The sequence below is a fragment of the Megalobrama amblycephala genome, linkage group LG10 (assembly GCF_018812025.1).
Source record: "Megalobrama amblycephala isolate DHTTF-2021 linkage group LG10, ASM1881202v1, whole genome shotgun sequence".
Classification (NCBI taxonomy): Eukaryota; Metazoa; Chordata; class Actinopteri; order Cypriniformes; family Xenocyprididae; genus Megalobrama; species Megalobrama amblycephala.
The window spans coordinates 27,540,967-27,568,015 of record NC_063053.1 but is presented as its reverse complement, the minus strand read 5'-3'; the positions used below and the strand labels follow the sequence as shown (position 1 = coordinate 27,568,015).

The 27,049-nt window shown below is 39.0% G+C and overlaps 1 protein-coding gene across 4 annotated transcripts in view; it reads right to left on the bottom strand.

The window, feature by feature from the left end:
* The window catches only part of prop1 (PROP paired-like homeobox 1), a 33,408-nt gene extending 12,169 nt beyond the window's left edge, over nucleotides 1-21,239 (bottom strand). The window contains exons 1-4 of one of the 4 annotated variants that reach the window (XR_007186867.1): nucleotides 18,989-21,239; nucleotides 15,942-16,095; nucleotides 11,448-11,561; nucleotides 10,064-10,522 (exon numbers count right to left, since the gene is read on the bottom strand). Coding sequence is in view for 3 of the 4 variants with exons in the window: in XM_048205607.1 (XP_048061564.1) it covers nucleotides 11,448-11,493 (46 nt within the window). In the remaining variant the exon portion in view is untranslated. Of the gene's footprint in view, nucleotides 1-10,063; nucleotides 10,523-11,447; nucleotides 11,562-15,941; nucleotides 16,096-18,988 lie in introns of those variants that run through there. The other 3 variants (XM_048205607.1, XM_048205608.1, XM_048205609.1) reach the window with 3 other exon arrangements.
* Nucleotides 21,240-27,049: the final 5,810 nt, after the last annotated feature.

The following is a 27,049-nucleotide window of genomic DNA, read 5'->3' as shown; positions in this document are numbered from 1 at the left end:
AACATCCACAATATCAAACACTGTTGGAAACGGCTTGCAAGAAGACAGAACACGAAGACAGGCCAAGAAAATCACACGCTGCATGTTTTACATTTGTTCACACATGGACACTCGGCTCTCTGAATGTGTGTGCAACTGTGTTTATTTCTCAATGAAAACATTCCCAGTACAGAAAGTTCATTTAAAGAACATAAGCCATAATTTCTTCCACCCTCAAAAACCCTCGGTATTAGAAGAGTGAAATCAGCCCAGAGGACCAGGGAATGGCGTGACAGTCAGCCATTTTAAACTGCAGCCACAGCACAGCCCTCTCTGCGGTGACTAAGCGTGTGTGATGTTTGTGTGTATGAGAGTGACCGAGAATGTGTCATTGTGGGTACTCATTGGTTGCAGTATTAATTAGAACAACATCTTCATTTTTGTGCAAATCTCTCATCATGCCAATCACTAAAACCATACCCTCACAGCTAAAGCATGAAGCATTACAATCATACTTACCCATACACGTCAAGTGAACGTAATAAAGACACATTACAAACAAAACCCTACATCTAAAATATGAGTAAACACTGAACAAGTACCAAAAATAAAATTATGTGTACTGAAAATGTCTTCAAGAAGAATGAATTTAGTTAAAGCATTAAAGATAAATGTGTATTGTATTATTATTATCATTATTAATTATTATTAGATATTATTATAGGATCATTTTTAGTATACGTATATTTATACAATAGCATACATTGTATATTTATTATTATAAAAAAAGCAAAACAGTGGAATACATGCTCAAATATATACATGTATTGAAAAGTCTTGATGCAGTTGTAAAGTCAATATTTGAGAAATAAAGTTGCAAATGTGAGATATGAAGTCATAATTTGCTTTATTTCTCTTCTAATTATGAGATATAAAGAAGCAATTGTCACTTTGTGAGATAGGGCTGAATTATACAAACATCTTTATGATATAAAAGATTTGTAAATATTAAATTTTTTTTAGCTGTAAAAATGTAATAATGCTTACGTTTAATTGTTGCCAACACATCCATATTGTACCTTTCAACATCTATCCAAACATACAAAAAAATATGTTTTGTGTCTGTTAAAGGTATGTATTAATACCTACGTATTAACAATGAGACCAGGCTTTTCTCAATTTTAAGAAAAACAAAGTGAACTATAAAGTCTCAATAGCGAGTTATAATCACTTTGGGAGATATAAAGTCACAAATTTTGAGTAAGTTGTGAGATATAAACTCCCAGTTGACCTTCGCAAAGACCCGCCCCCCTTAAGACTCTACAATGATGACACCTGTTGAATCGTAGGCTACGATGCAAGTTTCTATAGAAGAATAAAACGTCATCAGCATGCGCTACTGGTAAACAAAACACTATGTTGAATCACACTTTGGCAGTTGTAGTTTTTATGTGTGCTGAAAATAAAAAGGAAGTGGCGAAAGAAGAAGGGAAAAGAGATTGAGGTAAGCAGTTTTAAGTTTTAGCGCCATGTCACGTTGATTTCATGTCGCATTTTTGTTGACTGGTCAGTAGACGTAGGTTGTAGCAGCAAACACACTGTGCGTTAATCAGGCTGAATTTCTGACACTGTCAGAAAACGATCGTAGGCTATCTTTGGTCGCAAGACCGGGAAAACGGCCGTCTTTAAACCTCTCTCACTGTACGACATAGGACCACCGGTTAAGAGCCACGATCCCAGAAATCGCCACGATTGTTTCACGATGGCAATCTTTCGTCTGGGACAGCCAAAAATCGTGCAGTGTATCCCGGGCTTTAATTACTGTTGCTTTGTCCGACAAGCCATGGCGCTGTCACGCCACACAGAGTGAAAAATACCTCGCGGAGCAAAGAGGACACTGACAACACGTCGACAGACAAGACAGAGCAGGTTACTTATGATATTAAACAAAGTCCCAGCTTTCAAATTGTGTAATTTTTGAAGAAATTCGAACAATAAAAGCCGTTTTGTGGCTCTTTAATGTGTCGTGACCATGGTCGTGACAGATTGCTGTAACACCTCAGTTCAAGCGGCTCGTGAACCGATCATCTCTTCCTACTAGTTAATAGCATCAAATAAACATGAATGAACATGAGAAGGAATGTTGTTTCAAATGTGGAAAGACATCAGTAGTACACACCATTTTCAAGTTCAAGTCTACCGAGGTTAAAGGGTTAGTTCACCCAAAAATGAAAATTATGTCATTAATGACTCACCCTCATGTCATTTCAAACCCGTAAGACCTCCGTTCATCTTCGGAACACAGTTTAAGATATTTTAGTTTTAGTCCGAGAGCTTTCAGTCCCTCCATTGAAAATGTATGTGCAGTATACTGTCCATGTCCATAAAGGTAATAAAAACATCATCAAAGTAGTCCATGTGACATCAGTGGGTTAGTTAGAAGTTTTTGAAGCATCTTATATAGATTTTGGTCCAAAAATAATAAAAAATGCGACTTTATTCAGCATTGTATTCTCTTCCAGAATCCTTTCCATTGAATTGATTCCATTGAATTGATTCCACTGAATTGATTCCACTGAATCCTTTCATCTGTCGGCGTTGGTAATGCACTTTTACGTCGTTGTTTTTGGCGATTAGACATCCGCGACATGCACACTTACGCACCATTTTAAAAAATAGCTTGAATACAGCGTGCGTCTCCCTCAGACTGTAAACGAAACTCTGGCGCACCAGATAACACGTCAGCAGCGTCTTACGTCAGCAGTGCGCTGCGGTTCACTGAACCCGAGTCGTGAACCCGGATGAACAACAGACCCGGAAGAGAATACAATGCTGAATAAAGTCGTAGTTTTTGTTATTTTTGGACCAAAATGTATTTTAGATGCTTCAAAAACTTCTAACTAACCCACTGATGTCACATGGACTACTTTGATGATGTTTTTATTACCTTTATGGACATGGACAGTATACTGCACACACATTTTCAATGGATGGACAGAAAGCTCTCGGACTAAATCTAAAAGATCTTAAACTGTGTTCAGAAGATGAAAGGAGGTCTTACGGGTTTGGAACAACATGAGGGTGAGTCATTAATGACATAATTTTCATTTTTGGGTGAACTAACCCTTTTATCTTCTAACTCCTGACTGCTTTGTCAGACAAAATGGCGGATTCTGCGTTATGATTGGTTAGATTGCTTGTCAATTAAATCCCCGGCGAAGAGTCAGTTGCAAGGTAAAAAATCACAATTGCGTCACATTTAGATATATGAAGTCTAAATACTAAGAAATAAAGTTGCAAATGTGATATATAAAGTTGCATTTAGCTTTATTTTTCTTTTGAGATGTTAAGAAGCATTTGTGGGATATAGTCACAGATGTTGAGAAACAAAGTGTAAAATATTGTCACTTTGTGAAATAAAAAGTCTCACTTCTAAGAATAAAGATGCAATTGTGAGATATAAATTCAAAATTAGCTTTATCTTTCTTCTCCAAGGCAAATGTCTGCAACTGTCATCTGATCAGTCCAGCTACATAATGTAAAAAGAATATATAACTTATTTAATTCATTAAATCCACAGCTGTCATCGTCTACTCCAGGAGTGTACTGAAATAACAAAATAGTTAACAAATGATGTCATTCTATGTTTTCCCTGATGTATTAGATTTTAGTAGCAACAGTTACTAGGTAGCTGTTTGAGGACATGATTGTGGGTGCTTGTGCAGAGAACAACCATGCATGCTATTCTCAATGAACCAGAACTGACTTGGCAGCTTCTCTCTCTCTCTCAAGCTTTCTCACTCCCTCCCTTCATCTCTCCCTCTCCCTCCCTTTCTGCCACATTCTCCCAAATCTCTGCTGAACTTTGCCCTTTGCAGACTCATGCCAAACCACAACGAACCTATGGAGGCCATGACGTCATTCTGAAATGAGAACGTGGAACAGCAGAAGCCAACAAAAAAATAAAAGAGAAAGCAAGACTGTGGAATAATTATATAAAAGAGGGAGTGAATCAGGAAATAGCTCTCGGTTTGGGAAACACATCGAGCGAGAGGGAGCTTTGCCACAATTTAAATTAAAACAGGGTTTGAAAGAGCAGGGAGGAAATAATGCGAAATGGAAAGGCGAAAGAGCAGCGGCGGGGTAACCAGTCGATTTTGTTTTGAATCGTTTTTGCTTTTTGGTTTCTCCTCAGTATGCCCCCCGTCCCGCGCCTCAACTCTCTCTCGCACGCTGCCGTGCCTGGCGCTCTTTCTTTACACGTTTTTAATGGGTGTCTTCCCAATCAGGCTTTTACTGCAGGAAATTTCAGCACACCACATTGCGTGAGGCGACGAAGAGCTCCATTCTTGGCTGGGCTCTGCACCGTGCCAGGCTGCATCACGCTTGCCAGGGAGGAAGGGAGGTGAGGGGGAGGGGGGTTGTGGTGTGGGTCCCATGCCAGCATTACAGCTCTGCAGTTTTTTTTTTCTTCTTCTCTGACAATAGCGAGTACGACCAAGCCACTGAGAAAAAGAAAACGACAGAACAGCAGGAGCGAGCAGACACTTTTCTCTGCTCTCCAATGTAAAGTCGCTTTTATTTGCACCACTGCTCTCCAGGTTTTGAGGTTTTACAGTGTCTTCAGCTGTGTCAATGTGAGCAAGGCCGTTTTTTTCTTCCGTTTGCTCGTTTCCGCCCTCTGCCTTCCACTCCCCTTTCTTATTTCTCATAGTTTGTTTTGTCAGATTTCCAGCAGTCTATGTGAGGCTTTTCTTTTCACCCTTCTCTATCCCATCATGCAGCCCCCTTTCTTTTCTGTTTTGCCGCTTTTTTTCCCCATTCCTCTCCAAAAACAGTGCAGTGTGGTCGAGCAGTGGTTGAATAGGAATAATATTTGCTGTACTTTGCCGCCTTCCTGGTCCTATTCTCCTCTAACAACGAGCCTTATTTTTAGCTGCGTGCAGGGTTTGGTCATTTCCTGCGGCTGGTGTCGTGTGACATTTGCAGTTTGGGACTTAAAGTAGGTGCTCACGGTTATGGTGCTTGTCCAAATGATGTGATCTGTGACCGTTTGTCTTAGAACAGTAGTTGATGGATAAGGTCTGTGTTAAGGGCTATTGTTCGTGTCTGGAGTTTGTGTCTGTAGGCAGATCTGGATGTAATACAGAGTAAAAAGTATTAATCATCATTACCAGGAAAACATCCACCCATAACTCCAGAGGACAACAGAGGAGGAAGAGGGGAGCAACATTTTTTTACCACTAATCAGATCTGTGGAGTAATATCCTTTTTGAGACAGTTTTAAAAGACAATAGACCACATTAAATCTTATGTGATTCATTTAAGTCAGAGCTATGTCTTCAACAGAGATTTAAAGACGGCAAATAGTAAATACCCTTGAGAGGTCCCCACAAAGTGATTGTGAATTCAACCGAGGGGGACAATGATGAAGATTTTGTACCAGAATTGCTTACTGTGGCCCTGCTTCAGAAGATTTAGAAAATGGCGTCGAAGTCTTGACTAGTTTTATCATGTTTTTTGTCCTTATTTGAGCTTGACAGACATTGACACTATCAACTTTTTTGCATAAAAAAGCTGCGCGGAAAGTCTTCAAAATTTCCCCTTCTGTGCTCCACGACAAAAGAAAGTCAAATGTAGGGGTGGGAGCTATGACTTTTCACGATATGAGAAATGTTATTTCATGATAACGATATATACAGTATCACAATATACACTGATCAAGCATAACATTATGACCACCTTCCTAATATTGTGTTGGTCCCACTTTTGCTGTCAAAAAAGCCCTGTGACCCGTCAAGGCATGGACTCCACTAGAGCCCTGAAGGTGTGCTGTGGTATCTGGCACCAAGATTTTAACAGCAGATCCTTTAAGTCCTTTAAGTTGCGAGGTGGAGCCTCCATGGATCGGACTTGCTTGTTCAGCATATCCCACAGATGCTTGATTGGATTGAGATCTGGGGAATTTGGAGGCCAAGTCAACACTTCAAATGCGTTATTGTGCTCCTCAAACCATTCCTGAACCATTTTTGCTTTGTGGCAGGGTGCATTATCCTGCTGAAAGAGGTCACAGCCACCAGGGAATACCATTTCCATGAAAGGGTGTACATGGTCTGCAACAATGCTTAGGTAGGTGGTACGTGTCAAAATAACATCCACATGGATGGCAGGACCCAAGATTTCCCAGCAGAACATTGCCCAAAGCATCACACTGCCTCCGCCGGCTTGCCTTCTTCCCATAGTGCATCCTGGTGCCATGTGTTCCCCAGGTAAGCGACACACATGCATCTGGTCAACCACGTGATGTAAAAGAAAACGTGATTCATCAGACCAGGCTATGCAGCCCCATATGCAACAAACTGTGATTTATTCTGACACCTTTCAATCAGAACCAGCATTAACTTCTTCAGCAATTTGAGCTACAGTAGCTCGTCTGTTGGAGTGGACCACACAGGCCAGCCTTCGCTCCCCACATGCATCAGTGAGTCTTGGCCGCCCATGACCCTGTCGCTAGTTCACAACTGTTACTTCCTTGGACCACTTTTGATAGATACTGACCACTGCAGACCAGGAACACCCCACAAGAGCTGCAGTTTTGGAGATGCTCTGACCCAGTCATCTAGCCATCACAATTTGGCCCAGTTTGACAAATACTAAAATATGAATTAAACAAATGAGGTTTTTCAGGTAAAATATGTTTATTTAACATATTTAGAATTAGTACAGAAATTTATTCTGTATGAATTAAATATAAATGTATTCTTATTAAAGCTAAAAAAAGTTATTCAGTCAAGAGCAGTAAGTTATTTTCTCTTTTTTTGATTCACATTAATGATACAGGGCAGCAGGTAGGGATAATAGGCTGCTGTCACTTTAAGACCAAACGCACAGATCCATTATACTGATACACATCCGGTTGACACCCAGCTGTTTACTTACACTTGAGATATAACCAACTGTGTTTACATGAATACTCCACACGATGGGGATTTTGACATAACTGCATGTGTATTTGACCATTCAAGCACAATAAGAAGTGAAAAGAACTGAATTTGTGATCGTATGCAGAGAGACGCAGCTTTCTGTGCGCATATACTGTGTGTCAGTTAGGGGGTACACTGCACTGAGTTTTTTTTTTACTGCTTATTGTGCTTATTAAATTTTTTTAACATTGAGCACATCCCAAATTCGCTATCACCTTCTTAGAGAGGCAGAGGTTCCTTTTAGGGATATATTGCACTTATAATTGTTTTTAACATCAAGCACTTTCTGCTCTTTATAATTCTCATTCATGCATTTCATTACTCTAAAGTGTCAATAGTGCTATATTCCGCGATATACACAATATAGCAAATTCTCTATAATGATAGACTTTTTATACCGTGGTACCGATATATATCATTATACCGCCCAGCCCTATTCAAATAGGTTTGAAAGAACATGATATTGAGTAAATTATTTATTTACTGGGTGAATTTTCCCTTTAAATTTTTGCTTTCACCATCCACATCTTGATAGACCTTGGGGTTGTCAAAGTTTGATGTTTCTCTTTTGGTTGTTTTGTTATTTGTTGTGCAAAATGTTCTAATATAATGAAAACCATTGTTATATTTCTTTTGGCCCCTTGGAAATGTCACAAGCTGAATACAAACTTGCATAACCCATATAAAAGCTACAGTACAATGTGTTGGAGAAGCTGCTAGACCACAGCTCCAACACTAATGAAAGTAATTACATTTTTTCTTTGTCTTTTTAAACAAGACATGAAGAGGAAAACAAAACATTTCATCGAGCTCATGAATACATTACTGTTATGATCACAGGGCAAAGTCTAATTTAATCTGTAGTGTATAAATCCAGGGCCAGGACTCTCTAAACAGCTGTATCCCCTCCGGGAAAGGGGGGCGGGGGTGCTGAGATGGTGCAGTCTTGGACCCCCTTCAGCGCACTGGGAGATTTAAGAGCAGGATGAAAGGAACCTGGGCCACTCAGCGGTCACCACTCTCTGATTCATCTTTCTGGGAAAGAGCAGAGAGAGAGAAAACCACAGAAGGCTCCCTCCTTCTTTAGAGCTACAATCTCCCTGACAGGCCAATCAAGAGAACACAGAGAGATAGACTGAGGCTGAAAAATACTCAACTTCTAGCTAGTTTTTGTGCATATTTGTGTTCAGAAATGTGTGGGACCACAATTCAAAATTTAACACACGTGTACCATTCTCAGCATTGCCACAAGAGGTGCCATAGTGGGTATTAGTGTAGACGGTTTTCTTCTATGGTAAGTTTTCTCTTTCAGGTCAACAACTCATGCCAACAGTTTGCTGTAAACGCAATGAAAGTGGATTCAAGTTCTCTGGTATTTATGAGTTGAGATGTTGTAATTAGCACATCAGGTTTCAAATCACATTGGTCAGAGTGGATAGCAAAGATGTAATCTTTTAACTCTACTTCTGATGAATAAAGAATGCGCATCAGGTGTGTTTTTGCTTTTTTGTGTTGTAAACTTGTGTTGTAAGAAGGTGCTGTAAACTTAATTTATATGGTATATATTTGTGAAGAACAGGGCGGGCGAGAGCCGTGAGGGAACGGCGTGAGGCCGGTGACGCGAGAGATAATGAGCTCCACCTGCGAGGCACACCGGCCTTGAGTCTCTCACGGAGGAGCTCCGGAAGCATAAAAGGAGGAGCGACGACAGTGAAGGACGAGAGAGGACCAGGCCTGGATATTATTTTATGTTTTATTATGTCTGTGTGGCCAGCAGACGTCCTTGAGGGTCTGCCGGCAGTACTCTCCTTTTGTATTTGTTTATTTTGAATTAAAGTTATGTTTAACGTTCGCCAGTTCCCGCCTTCTTCTTCCTATACTTACGAACTGTGTTACATTGGTGCCGAAACCTGGGAGGAAGGAGGGACATGCTGTTGAAGAGCCCTCGCTGCTGACTGGGATCGCGGTGCTGCGGAGGTCGGGCAAGAGAAGAGAAGCTGCCCGAGGTGGTGGTGCTGCAGCCTAGTGAAAGGTGGGACGGAGAGCTCGATGCCGTGCTCCTGGGACGAAATGGGGTGGCTGCCATCCAGGAGGGAGTGGAGGAGTCGCCGCCGTCCGCCATGGGCCGGAGCCTGCTACCGTCCGCCATGAAGGGGAGGAGCAGGGAACGGCGGACTCACTGCCGGCTGCCCTCAGCTGGAGGAGCCATCGCCGGCCGCCAGGGGGCGGAGGAGGATCGAGCCGTCCACCGAGCGTCCAGTACCATCGCATGGCACCGCCAGGAAGAGCCTCTCGGCTGGCTGAGGACCGAGCGGCAGTGTGTCTGAGAACCGGACCAAGAATTTTTTTTCCCTCTCTTCCCTCTCTCGTTCTGTCGCTCCCTGTGCTTCCGTCTCCTTTCTCTCGTCTTGTCTGTCCTTACCCCCAGGTGCTGCGGCCGGCGAATTTGGGGGCGAGTAAGCGCCATACCGGGAGTACCCCCCGGCCTGCGAGGGGCAATGGGGGTATGTGACGAGCAGGGCAGGCGAGAGCCGTGAGGGAATGGCGCTCCACCTGCGAGTTGCACCAGCCTTGAGTCTCTCACAGAGGAGCTCCGGAAGCATAAAAGGAGGAGCGACGACAGTGAAGGACGAGAGAGGACCAGGCCTGGATATTATTTTTTGTTTTATTATGTTTGTGTGGCTGGCAGACGTCCGCGAGGGTGTGCCAGCATTACTTCCGTTTTGTATTTGTTTATTTTGAATTTGTTGAATTTGTTATGTTTAACGTTCGCCGGTTCCCGCCTTCTTCTTCCCATACTTACGAACTGTGTTACAATATTCGGTAGCACTTTATTTTTCTATTGTAATTGTACAATGTTACCATGAAAATATTATGCAACTTTGCTAATTTTATTGTAAAAGAAAAATGAAAAAGAACAAGTTTCCCACTATGTGGTGTCGTTCAGATAAGTCTCTCAGATAACTCAGATATCTATATTAGTTCCCCAAAATGTAATATTTATGAGTAAAAACATAATGGTTATTTCTGTTTCCATACAAAGCTGTAAATTAAACCTGTGTGATAAATTGGAATATTGCATAAAACATTTGCGAATAAAGCACTGTTCTCACCCCATGAGTGGGGGTTTGACCCCATAAAGAGAGACCAATATTTTCAATGAAGACCAGAAGTCAAATTTGAACTTCAATTAGTTGACAGTTTATAGAGCATATATAAAAAAAGGCCATAGAAAATGATTAAATGGATCCAGCCGTAAACTAACACTAGGACACAGAATAATCAGGACTTATAGGCATATGGAAGAAAAGTTGACGTCATTTCTACAGGCCCTGATAGCTTAACAGTACAGATAATTCTAGCAACGTCTAAACATGGTGTTCAGTTCTTTACACAAATGTGGTTAAAGACAATATCTGTGACACACTCAGTTCTCATTCGTAAGCAACTGGAGGTGAGTCATACATTCTGCGAGGACACTTCTCATCTGGAAGGCTGTCGAATTTTTTAGGAGACTTCCTTTGGCAATGTCATATATCTACCACATTCCTAAACAGCCCCTGCAAAGACAAACATGGGCAATATCCTTTCCCTTCAAGGTTGAGTCAAATCACTAGGACAGAACAATGCATTCACACAGTGCAACTTGAGCTGATATAAGCTTCTACCTATGATTCATTGTCACATTTTAACATACAGGATAGTTACCATTGGTGCTGTAAACCCTAACCCCCGGTTTAACAGACGAGGCTTAAGCTAGACTAAAATGCATGTTTGAGCTTTTTTAACTTAAAGTAACTTGCTCTGACATATCTTAAAATATGTCAGTGTCATTGTTTTGTCTCAAGATGCACACCAGTAATGTTTTTTCAAGGGTACGTTTATAAAAGATACGTAAATGCCCTAAATGAGCTAAGGTCTAATCCTGGCTTAGTCTAAACCCTGTCCGTGAAACCGGGCCTAAGAGTTACAAATAGCATGTGAATGTGTTAGTGGATACAGGTGGGTTATTGACCTTCATGACCCTACAGTAGGTACAGTTTTCTTTACACGTCTCATACAGCTATCATGAGAACATCAAAATAAAATGAATAAGAAAAAAAATCATTCTCTAGAACTCTTGATTCATTTTATGATTCCAAATCATTTTGATGACAGACTTTGGCTTAAGCATTTCAGAATGACTAAAACAATATTTTAGATGGTGTGCAATGAGATTGCTCCACTGGTTAGTCCAGTTATCCAATCACATTATGTTGAGGCAAAGTCATGTTATGCATTGTAGTTCATGGGATGCTACAATTCTCAATTTAATATTGAACCATTCGGTATGACATCCACGGTTCAATATGCGCTTGTGAATTGCTCTTTGCATTTAAATTTCCATGCATTTTATTTCTCTCTGAATGGACTCTATGCATGGTCACTTCTGCATTTTTCCTCAGAGTGCATATTTACATCTGGTGCTGCGCCATTGTTCCTTACCTAGCGCTGTCAAAATGACTGAGGAGAAGATGACTTGTGACTGCATTCAGAAATTTCCCAGGATTACTGTAAATGATGTCCATCACATTGTGAGGCTGTCAACTGTCACACCATCTAGTGAAATGGAGAAGAGCATTAAATGTTTCAAGTTACATCAACAACTTGAAAACAGAAGTTTTGATTATTTCATCTCTCGAGTCGTCAATTCATCCTGTGACAGCCCCGTAGGCTAAGATATGCAGTCTGTACTGGAAACACAAAGGATTAGTTCACCTCTTGAGTCTTCAGGTCTGAGCCATTCGTTCTTTTGTCATGTGGCGTGACAGACGTATTGGATAAAGAAATTAGTTAAAGGGTTAGTTCACCCAAAAATTGTCATTTATTACTCATCCCTCATGCCGTTCTACACCTCTAAGACCTTTTTGGAACACAAACTAAGATATTTTTGATGAAATCCGATGGCTCAGTGAGGCCTCTATTGAGAGCAAAGCCACCGAACCTCTCAAGATCCATAAAGGTACTAAAAACATATTTAAAACAGTTCATTTGAGCTCAGTGGTTCTACCTTAATATTATAAAGCGATAAGAATAGTTTTTGTGCGCCAAAAAAACTAAATAACGACTTTTCAACAATATCTCGTGATGGCCGATTTCAGAACACTGCTTCATGAAGCTTCTGAGCTTTACAAATCTTTTGTTTTGAATTAGTGATTTGGATCTCCTACCAAACGGCTAAACTGCTGAAATCACGTGACTTTGGCGCTCTGAACCACTGATTCAATTCGTAAAGTTCCGAAGCAGTGTTTTGAATCACTAGATATCGTTGAAAAGTTATTTCATTTTTTTGGCACACAAAAAGTATTCTCGTCCCTTTATAATATTAAGGTAGAACCACTGTACTCACATGAACTGTTTTAAATGTTTTTTGTACCTTTATGGATCTTGAGAGGTGCAGTAACATTGCTGGCAATGGAGGCCTCACTGAGCCATTGGATTTCATCAAAAATGTCTTAATTTGTGTTCCGAAGATGAACGAAGGTCTTACGGGTGTAAAACGACATGAGGGTGAGTAATAAATGACATTATTTTCATTTTTGGGTGAACTAACCTTTTAATAATTCCCAATCTTCCTTACAAACAAGCGCGTAGTTAGTATTTTTTTTTTTTTTTTTTTTTACTCTTACAGTTACGTGATGCATTTCTGGTCTCAAATTTCTTACAATTTATACATTTGTGAGCTTCCAGTGTTCATTTTAATATATATTTAATTTACATTATACAATACATTAGGAATGTGTACAAACGGATTTTTTTTTGCTTAAAAAAGTTTGCTTAAATTGCAATAAAAAACAATTTCTTACTGTTCCTGTCGCCTAAGCATAACAAAAAACACTCTGATGTGCCAAGTTTATGCGCATGTTTTCTAACCGAATAAAAAAAAATATTGAGCACTTTTTTTTTTTTTTTACGCATTTGAAGATTTTACGCACATCTTGGCATTTCCATCCAGCATTTCTTTATGTGATACCTCAAAATTTAAAAATGCATGAATGGAAAGGTAACTATTGGCCCTTGCAAAGATGCAAATTATATGTTATCAATAGGGTTTCAACTTTTGCAATTTAGGACAATTGCTTTTATACTAATTGCAAACTGTACCAGAATTTACATGACCCAAACCCTGAACTATGGTCTGTTTCACTGGTGCACACCCAAGTTCGGAAAAAATGCTTTGACACCTATCAAACGAGCCAAGCGCTGGCATCAAACAGACTTACAAAAAGCTCTAATGTGAAAGTGCTTTTACCCTCATTGCTCAAGTGTGCCTTTTAAAAAAATGAGATAGTCCAGAAGTCCTTGAGGTTTAATCTTGCATCCAATCCACTGCGGCTCATGGAGCTGTTCCACATGATTTCAGATATATTATGACATGCAGCCAATGGGGAATGAAATGCTAAACAAACATAAAATTTTCATAAAACCTTGTGATTTACAGTGTGATTTCACATGTTAATGAAAGCAGTAAAATAAGGGTTTTATGAATCACATCATTTCAGCTGTGGCCAGAGCTGTAACATTTGATCAAAATTCGCTTTCTAAACACTATTACTTGGCACAGTGGATTCTCAGTATCTGGGTCTAAAATGTAATGAGGGTGAAAACATCTCCTGCCAAGTCAAGGCCAAGTCATCTCCAAAACACAGTTAACAGTGGTCTAAACTGTGGCCATGAGTGCTTCATCTCAGAAACCACGGGTTTCCATTTTAAGGTTTACAATAATCCATCTCCATACATATTTTTTGCCACAAGAGCAACTAAACTGTATTGCATGAACACATTCAGTAGAGAGCCTACTAATCTTCTCAAAACTTTCCTCAAAATATATTTCACAGCTCTGCTCTGTGGCAATTAGAAATGCATACCAAAGTTTCTCATTAAGTCTATTTATCAAATAAATAAATAAAATTCTTTTACATGCAGCTTAAGCCTAATTACCACACTGACTTATTTATGTAAAATAAAATTCCTGCAATCCTCCAAGTTGCTAAATGAATTTGCATTTTTCTATCCTGTATTTCATATTGAAAAGGGAAGTTGGGGCAGAACAAAGGACTTACGCCTGTTTAGATACCCAATAGGTTTTAGTTTATCACAGTCATTAACAAAGATTTTTTGCTTGTTGTTGATAATCAAAGGTACATTCTCATTCATGCCCATTAATGCAATGCGAGTCATTAATATTTTTAGACCACTTTCCCAGTAGAGATTGTAATTTTTGAATGTTTTGAATGAATCTTCTAAAAGATAATTTTGTCAACTTTTGTTCAACTATTTGTTATCGATGACCACAAAGTGAACACATACGGAGAAAAAAACCCAACACATTTTGATTGCATTGGTGCATGGGGTATATAACTTGTATTTAACTCAGTATATTGCTTCAAGTGAAGTTCCTAAATGTAATTTCCGGGAGGAGTGAAGAACCCCCAGAGCATATACAGTCATGTGAAAAAGTTAGGACACCCTATTGAATTCCATGGTTTACCATATCAGGACGTAATAAAAAATCATCTGGTCCTTGGCAGGTCTTAAAATTTGGAAAATAAAACCTCAGATGAACAACAACACATGACATATCACACGAGTCATTATTTATTTAACAAAAACTAGGCCAAAATGGAAAAGCCATGGGTGACAAACTAAGGACACCCTTACTGTTTCCTTAGGAATTAAGTAGGTAAGTAATGGTCAGGTACTGCTAATCAAATGCATTTGATTAACTGATCATCAGCAAGTGTGAGCAGAAGTTTTGGTAGTTTGCTGATCTAGAGCCTTCAGGTGTGTGTTGACAATGCCAAGGAGGAAAGACATCAGCAATGAGCTTAGAGAAGCAACTGTTGCTGCCATCAATCTGGGAAGGGTTATACAGCCATTTCCAAACAATTTCACAAATGGAAAACATACAGAACAGACACCAATCTTTCCAGGAGTGGACGTCCCAGCAAATTCACGCCAAGATCAGACAGTGTAATGCTCAGAGAAATTGATAAAGTCTATGACAGTACAATTAGAAAAAGATGGGATAGTATGGCATGTTTGGAAGGGTTGCCAGAAGAAAGCCTCTTCTTTTCAAAAAAAAAAAAAAAAAAAAATGGCAGCACGGCTTAGGTTTGAAAAGTTGCATCTGAACAAACCACAAGACTTCTGGAACAAAGTCCTTTGGATAGATGAGACCAAAGTGAAGATGTTTGGCCATAATGCACAGTGCCAAGTTTGGTGAAAACTAAACACAGCATATCAGAACAAACACCTCATACCAAAAGTAAAGCATCCTGGTGAAGGGGTGATGATTTTGGCCTTGGGCATCTACAGTCATTGAGTCGACCATGAACTCCTCTGTAAACCAAAGTATTTTAGAGTCAAATGTGAGGCCATCTGTCCAAAAGCTAAAGTGGGTCATGCAACTGGACAATGATCTCAAGATGATCAGCAAATCTACAACAGAATGGCTGAATAAGAAAACAATAATAAAATAAGGTGTTGCAATGGCCCAGTCAAAGTCCAGACCTCATCCCGACTGAAACGCTGTGGCAAGAGCTGTGCATAGACAAATGCCCACAAACCTCAATAAACTGGAGCAACATTGTAATGAAGAATGGGCCAAAATTCCTCCAGAATGATGTGAGAGACTGATAAAGTCATACAGAAAATGATTACTTCAAGTTATTGCTGCTAAAAGTGGATCTATAAGCAACAGATACATATGGTGTCCTTAGTTTGTCACCCATGGCTTTTCCATCTTGGCTTTATTTTTTTTAAATAAACAATGACATGGTGTGATATGTCATTTGTTGTTGTTCATCTGAGATTTTATTTTTCGAATTGTAAAACCTGTCAAGGACCAGATGATTTTTTATTACGTCCTGATATGGAAAACCATGGAATTCAATAGGGTGTCCTAACTTTTTCACACGACTGTAAGCAGCCACTCACCTTGCTCTAGCATCAGCTGTTTTGGCATCCTTCCACCTCCCCAACTCCACCATCATAATGTACGCATCTTGCTACCGGACTCATCTTCCAAGCATCAGTAGTCCCACTGGAGGTACATCTAAGGTCGAGTTGAAGCTGCTTCTCGAGCCCTCCACTGCAACAGCAAGCTAAATACATTTAACCTTAATAGCTTAAAGATTATATGGGCAAACGAACATCAAAACACACAGTAAAAAAAAGAGTTTAAAAATATAAAGTTTAAAAACAGCTCCATTTCTGTCCTTACAAAGTACTAGAATCTTTCCCCTTTAGACAGGAGAGCTGAAATTAAATCTCTGCAATTGGAGCCCCAGAGGGAGAAAGAGGGGAAGTGAAGTAGAGAGGGAGAGGCTGAAGAGGAAGGATTTTGTCAGGACTTCATAAACACATACACAGAGTGCAATAACTATGCCAGGATTAAGACTGAGGAAAACTTTCCAGAGCTGGTTTGAGCCTTGCAGGCAGGCAGGCAAGAAAGAGAGAGAGAGGTGGGGGGTGGGGGGTGGGGACCAGAGCCCCCAGTCCTTAGGTTTACAGTAAGGCCAGCCAAACAACAATGATGCACTACAGTGAGAAGGTGGATACAACTATAGGGGTGAAAAGAGGATAGAGAGAGACAAATATCAAGAAATAATGCTTAGGGAAAGATATTTTGACGATCCAAAGCAGATGCTGATCTTGATGATAAGATGAAACTGAAACATCAGGTTTTTTTTTTTTTTTTTTTTTTTTACAATTTTACATTCAGCTTGAGGAAACTTTAGAATGACTTCAGCTAAATTAAACACAGACCCTTGGTAGGATATATCCAGTATGAATTATGGCAGAATGAGATAATGGAAAAAAAATGAAAATGGCAGATTATATCATTTACTTGCCAGGTAAGAGTGTAAAATGACAAAAGGTTGAACAATTGGAAAAAGATGAAATACGGGGTTGGAAAAGAAGCAGGTATTGAATAGTACTGAAAAGCAACAGATGCAGAAGTTTCTGCCAAAGGCAATAAATTCAACTAAAGGTCAAAGTCAATGTGAAATGCTGCTTGCAACCCATCTTATCTGATGCTAGACATTCAGTGACTATGTTTACATGTGTACCAATAATGTGATTATTTCCAATACTCAGAGTAAGGGCTAAATTGCAGTAAGATGCTTACATGAGCAAACCTCTTCAGTCCCATTTACATGCAATTTTCATTATTCTGATTATTGCTAAGAATATGTGGAAGTATCTCCAATGTCTCTATTTCAATGTTTTCAACCATCAATATAATGCATTGTATATTCATGTCGCGCAATACTCTCAACGCTGAACTAATTTTCTTCAGCACCCCAAATATGTGATGCCTTCTTTATTGCCATATTTACAAATCACAGCATGAGCATGCCACATCATCCGTTTACATCACAAGCACATGTGCTCTTTGGTCAGAGTGGAATAGATGCAATTAAAGTGTTTACTATGATTAAAATTGGTATACGCCACATATTTTACTACAATTATGGTTGCTACTATTATAAGCTTAATTGCAGCAATTATTAGAAAAGTGTAGTTTCCATGAGGTAAAGTTTAATCACAATATTGCTTTCCTGATAATTTACTCACCCCCATGTCATCCAAGATGTTCATGTCTTTCTTTCTTCAGTCGAAAAGAAATTAAGGTTTTTGATGAAAACATTCCAGGATTTTTCTCCATATAATGGACTTCAATGGAGCCCAAACAATTGAAGGTCAAAATTATAGTTTCAGTGCAGCTTCAAAGGGCTTTAAAAAATACAAGACGAGGAATAAGGGTCTTATCTAGCGAAGCCATCTACCATCTTCTAAAATAAAAAATAAAAAACTGTATATGTTTTAACCATAAATGCTCTTCTTGAACTAGCTCTCTTCTTCTTCTTAGAATTCCAGCAGTGTAGACCACAGTGCCCTCCACAGGTCAAAGTTTGAACTAATTGTTATATACTTGCACTAGCATATTGTATATGACAATTTAGTTCAAACTTTGACCTGTGGAGGGCAGTAATACACTTAGCAGCGTCTACACTGCTGGAATTCAAATAGAGAAGAAGAGGAGAGCTAGTTCAAGATGAGCATTTATGGTTAAAACTTTTTTTTAGAAAATGAGCGATGGTTTCTCTAGATTAGACCCTTATTTCTCGTCTGGGATCGCTGTAAACTGTAATTATGATCTTCAACCGTTTGGGCGCAATTGAAGTCCACTATATGGAGAAAAATCCTGGAATGTTTTCATCAAAAACCTTAATTTCTTTTCGACTGAAGAAAGAAAGACATGAACATCTTGGATGACATGGGGGGTGAGTAAATTATCAGGAAATTTTAATTTGAAAGTGAACTAATCCTGTAAATCTCAATATCATTCTGCATGTTAACATAGCCACTGATAAAAATGTACAGTGGTACACTGTGATGCAAAGAAAGTAGAGACATATGCAAGTGAAACAGGTTATTGGAAAAGAAAAAAATGTAGAAAAAAGAAAAAAAATGTAAATTAACGTTTGTTGATTGGTTGAAGGCAGATCTACTGTATATGCAATCTTACAGACAATTGTAAGGAAGGGGCAGGGTTTAAGCAGACTAAATAATTGGAGAAATCCGGCATGACATGATATTTTGACATTTTGAAAAACAGTTACGAGGTAATTCTTTTTAAAATTAAACCGCTAACAATGCTAATAAGATCATTTAGATGCTTTTAGAAAATAGGGAGAATTTCCATTTCATGCCAACTTTAACAGGCAGCGATTGAGCAGTTTTTGGCTATACAATATCAGAAAAAAAGGTACAAAAGCTTTCACTGGGGTGGTACCCTTTCGAAAGGTACACATTTGTACCTAAAGAGTCCATATTATTACTTCAAAAGTACATATTGGTACCAATATAGCACCTAAATGGTTTTCACAGAGTGGTACAGGACAGTACAGTACAGTTCAGTACGTTTCTGGACGTTAAACTCTAGCTTGCGTTTCCACCACCAACAGTACCCTTACTTGATAGGCGTGGTGTATGCCGGAAAGTAGCGATCAATGTCATTCTAGCGCGAAGAATAAAGCAACACAGTAAACAACAATGGATGACATACAGCAGATCTTGTTCTTGCTTCTTGGCATGTGGCTGTTTGTCACAAGAAGAAAGGGTATTATGTTTTCAACTTTATTAAAAAATGGCGCCTCTTCTGTTGTCATTCCCCTTGAAGCACGCGCAAGTGACGATTCTCTGTCAACCAATCAACATTCTGCAGTGAGTCTAGCTCCACCCTTTAGTACTGGACTATTGAGCTAGCCCAACAGAAGGGTCGAAAAAAAGTAGTACGGTTCGGAATTAGAGTACCATTCACAACTTCTGACAACGGAAAAGGCAAAAATTGCGTACACTCAGTGGAAAAGAGGCATTAGAAAATTTTGAAATAGTACCATCCCAGTGACAGCTTTTGTATCATGTATGGTTACCTCCTTCTGATGCAACTTCTGTTCACGATTGTCTGTTTAGCGCTTTATTATTACTTCTTCCTAATCTAACTTTTTTGGGTTACTGAAACACATTCTTACATGTGAAAAAAATACACTTTTAAGACCTCCGCTTTTTGAGGTTCCTTAATTAGGGTGGACAGAGCCCCCATCCCCATTATTCACACCCTGACTATACTGTTGAGACATGTTGCAGCTGGTGTGATCGCTTTTCCTATTATGTATGACGAGAGCGTGTTAATGAATAATTGTACCCTGTATACTCCATATATGTGGTTCTCTGTCATGTATTTTCCACATTGAGTTGACACAGGCACTGCGCCAGTTGTACATATGACATGTTTATTGAGGACTAAAACCGTGCCAAAAGGACTTAAGCACACCTCCCATTTCAAGAAGTTTAATCTCACCAGTACATGGCAGAGTCGTCATATTTTCACGAGCTTGTGGTTAATCCGCTGTAGGCGAACAGAACAGTGAGGCTCGTTCCTCCAGATGACAGTACGATAGTGATGGCTGTTTTTCTTGGCTCTAATGGCCAGGCTGGCGTGCACGAAGCTGATTTAGGCCCTGCCCTCTCCTCCTGGACTTGACGGCTGCCTTCCACATTGGGTGTAAAATACTGTCTGGGGATGTATTTCTGGTATGAAATATGGAAGGGAGCCTGTGCATGTGCATTTAGGCAGGAAGAGGTGAGAGAGAGGTCACTGTTCACTTTGCTGCCACAGACTTGGAGGCCATCCAGCGCAATAGAGACAGCGGCTTTTTCTCCCTCTCTCATTCTGCTCTGCTTATGGATGATGTGCAGAGATATGAGGCATGAGAAAAGTGCACACACGTATTTTGAGCGAGAGCTCCGGAGGTATGCTGGCTATGGAAAGCATGAGCAGAGATGTCTCTGTGATCTAAATGAGAGACTCGTAACTAGGACAGCTTTTCATTCACCCCATTGACCAGATCACATTCATCAAAGAGGAAAACAAATATGAATAAACCAAATCCACCGGATAGAACTTGATATGTACGCACAGTGTGCTATAAAGAGCAGAAAACTAGAGTGTTGTTTTCAGAGATCAGCTTTCATTGATGGTCCAGCGGTGTTTGCGCATTGAATAATGTAATTTTCAATAAAGTAAACATAAATGGCCTCTTTTCTTCTGCTCAGCCCTCTTGTCCAAAGGATATGTTCAATTATTCACAAGCTTTGGGTGGGTAATGTGTAATTGATAACCTGCGTGCTATTTATATTTCATTTCAAAAGGACAAATAATACCGCTGACCTCCAGGCCTCCAGCTCATGTGAATTTCTATGATGGAATATTATGGAATAAGATTAGATGCTTTTTGTTATTGAAGTCAACATGAAAACGCCACTGCATCATGTTTTACTTCCAAAATGTAAGAGAAACAACATAAAAAATTATTTAAAAAAAAAAAAAAAAAAAACCAGGTGCGATTTTATCCAACGGGATTGGATAGTGAAATGTTGGTTGGAGGGGAGGGTTTGAAAAATAAGAGGGCCTGGTAATATCATTCAATATGGAGAGTCTTTTAGAGGTGGATGCTGATAATAAAGTGTTTCAAAGATTATTTTTTCATTGCACTGATGAATGGTGCACAAAAAATGCCAGGAATGTACATTATATGTATGTTCACCTAAAAATGAATTCTGTCATCATTTACAGTTGTGGGGTACCATTGACTTCCACAGTAGTTTTTTTGGTGCCCCACAACTGTTTGGTTACAAACATTCTTCAAAATATCTTCCTTTGTGTTCAGCAGAACAAATTCATACAGGTTTGGAACAACTTGAGGGTGAGTAAATGATGACAGAATTTTAATTTTTGGGTGAACTATCCCTTTAATAGGGTCAATTTTGATTTCACGCTGACTTCACGTTTAATTTCAATTTTGACATTCACGTCGAAAGGGTTAGTTCACCCAAAAATGAAAGTTCTGTCATTAATTACTCACCCTCATGTCGTTCCACACCCATAAGACCTTTGTTCATCTTCACAACACAATTTAAGATATTTTTTCATAAAATCGATGGCTCAGTAAGGCCTGCATTGCCAGCAAGACAATTAACACTTTCAATGCCCAGAAAGCTACTAAAGATGTATTTAAAACAGTTCATGTGACTACAGTGGTTCAGACTGTCCTCCAAAAAAAACGACCCTATAGGTCGTTCTTCATGCACCTTATCATGACCTATATTTACGTTTTAAAGTCATGTGTCCTCTAGCTGGCATAAAAATAATGACAACGTCGTTACGTCTGTCGTCATGAAATGACGTATGACCGTCGTTACCAATCAAAGTGTGTGTTCATTTAAATGCAATGTGTGGACTTTTTACACCATTTGTCCTATTTCCATTTAGCGAAACTCATTTTTTTTATTAACGACTACACCTACCCCACCCCTAAACTTACCCTTAGTGATTTATAGTGCATATACACTTTATGAGCACATGTGTTCCCTGGGATCGAACCCACGATCGCATGATCACATGATTGCATATTGTTATTGAAATGCTCTGCCAATTGAGCTATACAAAACCCGAAATATGACGCAGATAAAAGGGAACAATGCATTACTATGAAAGTGTCCTGTTGTCCATAGGGGCACAACTTTAGTAAACGCTCCTATGGGTCGTATTTCAGGGAAGTGACAAATGACCTATATAAGCGTATTGGTTGGAGAACATGTTGCCTTAATGTTATGAAGTAACGAGAATACTTTGTGCGCCAAAAAAACCCCAAAATAATGACTTTATTCAACAATATCTAATGATGGCTGATTTCAATACACTGCTTCATAAAGCTTCGAAGCTTTACAAATCTTTTGTTTCGAATCAGTGGTTCGTAGCACCATCAAACTGCCAAAGTCACGCCCCCAGTGGTGAACCACTGAAATTTCGAAGCACTTATGTAACAAAGCCTCATTCACTAAAAATCATGTGACTTTGCCAGTTTGATACACGCTTCGAAACAAAAGATTCTTCATGAAGCAGTGTTTTGAAAGTCGTTATGTTTTTTTGGCGAACAAAAAGTATTCTCGTCACTTCATAACATTAAGGTTGAACCACTGTAGTCACATGAACTGTTTTAAATGCATCTTTAGTAGCTTTCTAGGCATTGAAAGTGTTAACTGTCTTGCTGGCAATGCAGGACTCACTGAGCCATTGGATTTTATGAAAAATATCTTAATTTGTGTTCCGAAGATGAACAAAGGTCTTACGGGTGTGGAACAACATGAGGGTGAGTAATTAATAACAGAATTTTAATTTTTGGATGAACTAACCCTTCAAAGTATACCTGGTACAGAATGTCACATGAAGTGACAAATACAGCTTATGAAAGATGCATGCGTATTAAGTATATATATATTTATAATACAAATAATGACCAAATGAAAGAAACCAATTTGTGATCATATCTATTTACTGCATGGAATACACTCAATATTTTATTAATAATATTAAGACAATGAAGCATTCACAAAGCACCAAGAGTGACATCTACAAGGGCATTGGCTGCAACAATGAACAGGTTATGCAAAGAATAAAACAACAGAGTCCAAGAAAATATTCAGAGGTGGAGAGGAGAAACAAAACATAAAATATAATGCGAACATCTTGTCTTCTAAAAACACCTCTTCCATCCAGATATTTGTTAACAAAATGAGAAAAGAAGATTGAAGGAAACAGAGAACAATATTTGGTGATACTGTATGATTAGAGATTGGTTAGTCTGTGGCAGCTGAGAAGGCTGTTGTGATTGGTCAGAATGTATAAGGCGGTCGAGGAGGCAGAATGACAACCATTAGCCCCCATCATCGTCAAGCCCTGTCACCACAGCACCCACACACATACTGCTACAAGCGTGCACGTATAGCATTAAAGTGACATTAGATTGCAACAATGGTTACATCACACACATTGTGTATTAGAGATACAATTTATGTAAAAATAATTCATTAAGTGCTACTCTGCTTGCATAAAACTATTATTCAACTCCTTTTGCAACAAATTTTGGCACCAAAGTGGCAAAGATCAGAGGGCTCATTTATAAAACCAGATTTAATCCTAAATTCAGATTTAATCCTAAAGTCCATGGATTTGATCCTGCGTAGGAACAAATTGAGATCTATGAAGGCTGAAACTGTCATGGCAATATTCTTGTATGTACAAGTGAAAAGCATGTATAATGACCATACTGCTGACTAAATTTTGCAAAATGAACAATTGAATAAATGAATAAATAAATGACCACACACAAAAAAAATAGCACTGTCCAAATTTTGTTGTATTGAATAATGGCAGAAACCAAAAAAAAAAAATTTTTTACTATTTTTAATCATCAGTAATGATCATGCTTTCATGTTTAGGATGATCTTACACATTTCATAAATGAGGCCCCAGAGCTTTACACGGTGGCACTAAAGGAGAGCTAAAAGAATTATGATCTAAACAGAAGGATTAGTAAGTTCAAGATCAATTGCTGCCCTGCCACACTAATGTTCATTCTATAAATTTACTTGTACACCTCAACATTTAACAATTATGGGTACATTTGAGTATGTGTGAATTTTTTTCTTTCACTGGCTAGTTTGCAAGCAGGTTCCATACTTGACATGGTCATATGGTCAGTATGTGCTACAGTGGCTGACATAGATTTCCCATGGGGAAAAAGGGCAGAAAGAACATTAGACTCCTCTGTATAGAGAAGCGGTTTCAGAATTATTTAGTTGTTAACCATGAAAACAAAGAAAAAGCATCCCCAGGCCATAAGCACAAGACACAGCTCATAGAAGTCTCAAAACAAGACTCCTCACTGTAATCTTTGTTGACTCCTGTAGTCCCTATTTTAAAGGCAATAAACCAGGCCTGAGTTGCAGGAGAACACTGTGTTGGATTAGTTTGGTGTGTTATGCTTCCCTCATAATACTTTCTCTAAACTATTAACTAAATAACGACTGCGGTTTCATACAGCCTCATTCCTCGCAGCACTCAATGTTGCTCAATGGAGCACTGTGCGTTAGCCGCTTGCTAATGCTAACTTTAGCAGAGCATCCAGACTAGACAAACAATGTGCTCTCTGCTTTCAGCGCTACATATCCAAGAAAAAGGGTGATGCTGAGGATGTGGTCAGACTGAGAAGGAAGAGGAAAAATTAGAGCAAAAAGTCCCTCTCTTCTCTATTTTCACAGCACCCATCAAGAAACACAGAGTGGTCCTTTTAGCAGGTGTTAAATTTAGAGGCTAGCATATTAAATTTAGCCTGTGATTAGTGCCTGTAAGGCAGGGCAGGGTGTAACTCTGCCAGGAGAGACTCTCTCACTGTGCAGTGGCATAGAAAGTCCCAAATGACTGCATGAGCCACAGTGTTTAAAAAAAAATCCAAAGGATTTGGTGAGGAACAGGCTGTCACTAAGCATTTAACAGCCCTCAAACCAACACCCTTGAAAATTATGATTTTTGTCATAAATGCAGCTGTTTACATCATCCGAGCTCATTCCCGAAATGGGAAAGAGCATCGTAAATGTCTGCTGAACATCTTCAGCATCGTTGAGCCTTGTTTGAACATATTTAATTTTTGAAAAATTTCCTCGGATTAGCATTATATGCGTTTCTTCACAAAACGTACTGTCGTGGTGCCTGGTTACAGTGATGTCATCAGAAGATAACACCATGGTACTTTTCCATATACCATGTTATTCCTTAGTACTTCAAAGAAGACCAGACGTACCATGGTACATGTCCTAAAAACATGGCACTACGATGGTACATATCCAAATACCATGGCATTACCATGTTACTATATCCTAACAAACATGGTAACACCATGGCACTTTTATTTAAACACTGACTGCAAAAACTGGTCAACACATAATAGTTGTCAAATGTAATGTGTTTTTTTTTTTATTAATAAAAACCTGTTTTAACCAGCCTAAGCTGGTTTGCTGGTTTTAGCTGGTTTAGGCATGTGTCACATCCTGGCAAAGCTGGTCTTCAATTGGTTTATCTGGTCTCCCAGGCTGACCAGCAGAAAAGTGCCTAAAACCCTTCTAAAACCTGGGAGACCAACTAAAACCAACAAAACTGCTTAGGCTGGTTTTAGATGGCTTTTCTTCAGTAGGACTGGCTCGGGGAGCAGCTGCGAAAATGCTAGCTGTGGCCAAGTGCTCATATTCTGTCTGTAAATTCAATGAAAGGTATATTATTCTCAAAGCTAAAGGCTTGAAAGCAGATGACATCATCTGACATGTACAGCTACACAGTTGACATAATATGAGCCTGTATACAGAGAATACAGTGTGCAGGGTGGAAGAAATTTTAAGATGGTTGTTTTGAGTATTCATTCAGGTCATTTAAGTGGAAAAATAGAGTAAAAATGTTAAAATTAACAAAATGACTTCCTTTCAGCGACAACCGAGGCGTGTTCTGAAAGAGTTGAATTGCGGATTTAATTGCAGTTCAAATAAATGGCTTCAAAATTGGTGCTACTCTGCCAGAAACCTGGACACTATAATTAAGCCATTGAGCTCAAATAATCAAGAGGCATGGTGGAAGATTTCTCATTCACAATAACAACCTAGAGATGCACACCTTTGGTCACTGATCATCTAACACCCAAATACTGCAAATTGTTTTACACATTACGCATGGTCTAACATCTGCCTGGAACTTAAGAGTCCACCATTACAATGCTAAAAATCTGATATTAAACATAAGAGCATTATTTTGTTGGCCTTAATTTTTGTGTAAAGCCAAGAACATCAAAAGTATAGAGCTTTATAACTATAGTTTTTTACAGTGTTCAGGGAATCTCAATCACTAGTGCACACAATTATGACAAGGGAAGCATAGCTGCATGCTTCATAATGAATAAAAGTGCAACATTATCAAGTGAAACCAATCACACTTTATAACAGAACTGGACATCAATCCAATAAACACAAAATATATACGCAGTGATGGCATCTGTGTTCCAACAATATCTAAAGTGAAAATAGGTATCAATACAAGTTTTACAGAGGACTTTCTCAGTCCACTTCCGGTTGTTGCATATATAACCATGTTGGCTAAAATGTAGCATCGAGCAAATACCATATGCACAGGCAAGGTAAGAGATACTTGATTTTAACAAAAACTTCGGGTGACTTATGCTGAGAATATGGGGGATAAACCAACATCCTATGAATAAGGTCCATAAAAGACACACAGACAAACAATACAATCTGTTTATATGCATGTACTTGAGTCTATAAGTCATTGTGCGGTACACAAACAACAATTAAAGTGCCCTATGTCATTTTAGACTGTCACTGATAAAAATAGAAAATAGTAAAATAGATTGTGTAAAACAAGAATTATGTCGGGATATGACACTACATGAGGGCCCAGTTTTAAATAATCTGTCCTTTCTTTCATATAGCACATGGTGCACTGTGCCTGTGTGTCCACTCTCAGGCCACTGGGTAAAAGGAAAAAGTAGCTTTTTGCATATATTAGCTCCTTCCTCCTCACGCAATTAATTCATGCCTTTCACTTTAATGCCTTTCATGCCTTTCATTTGCCT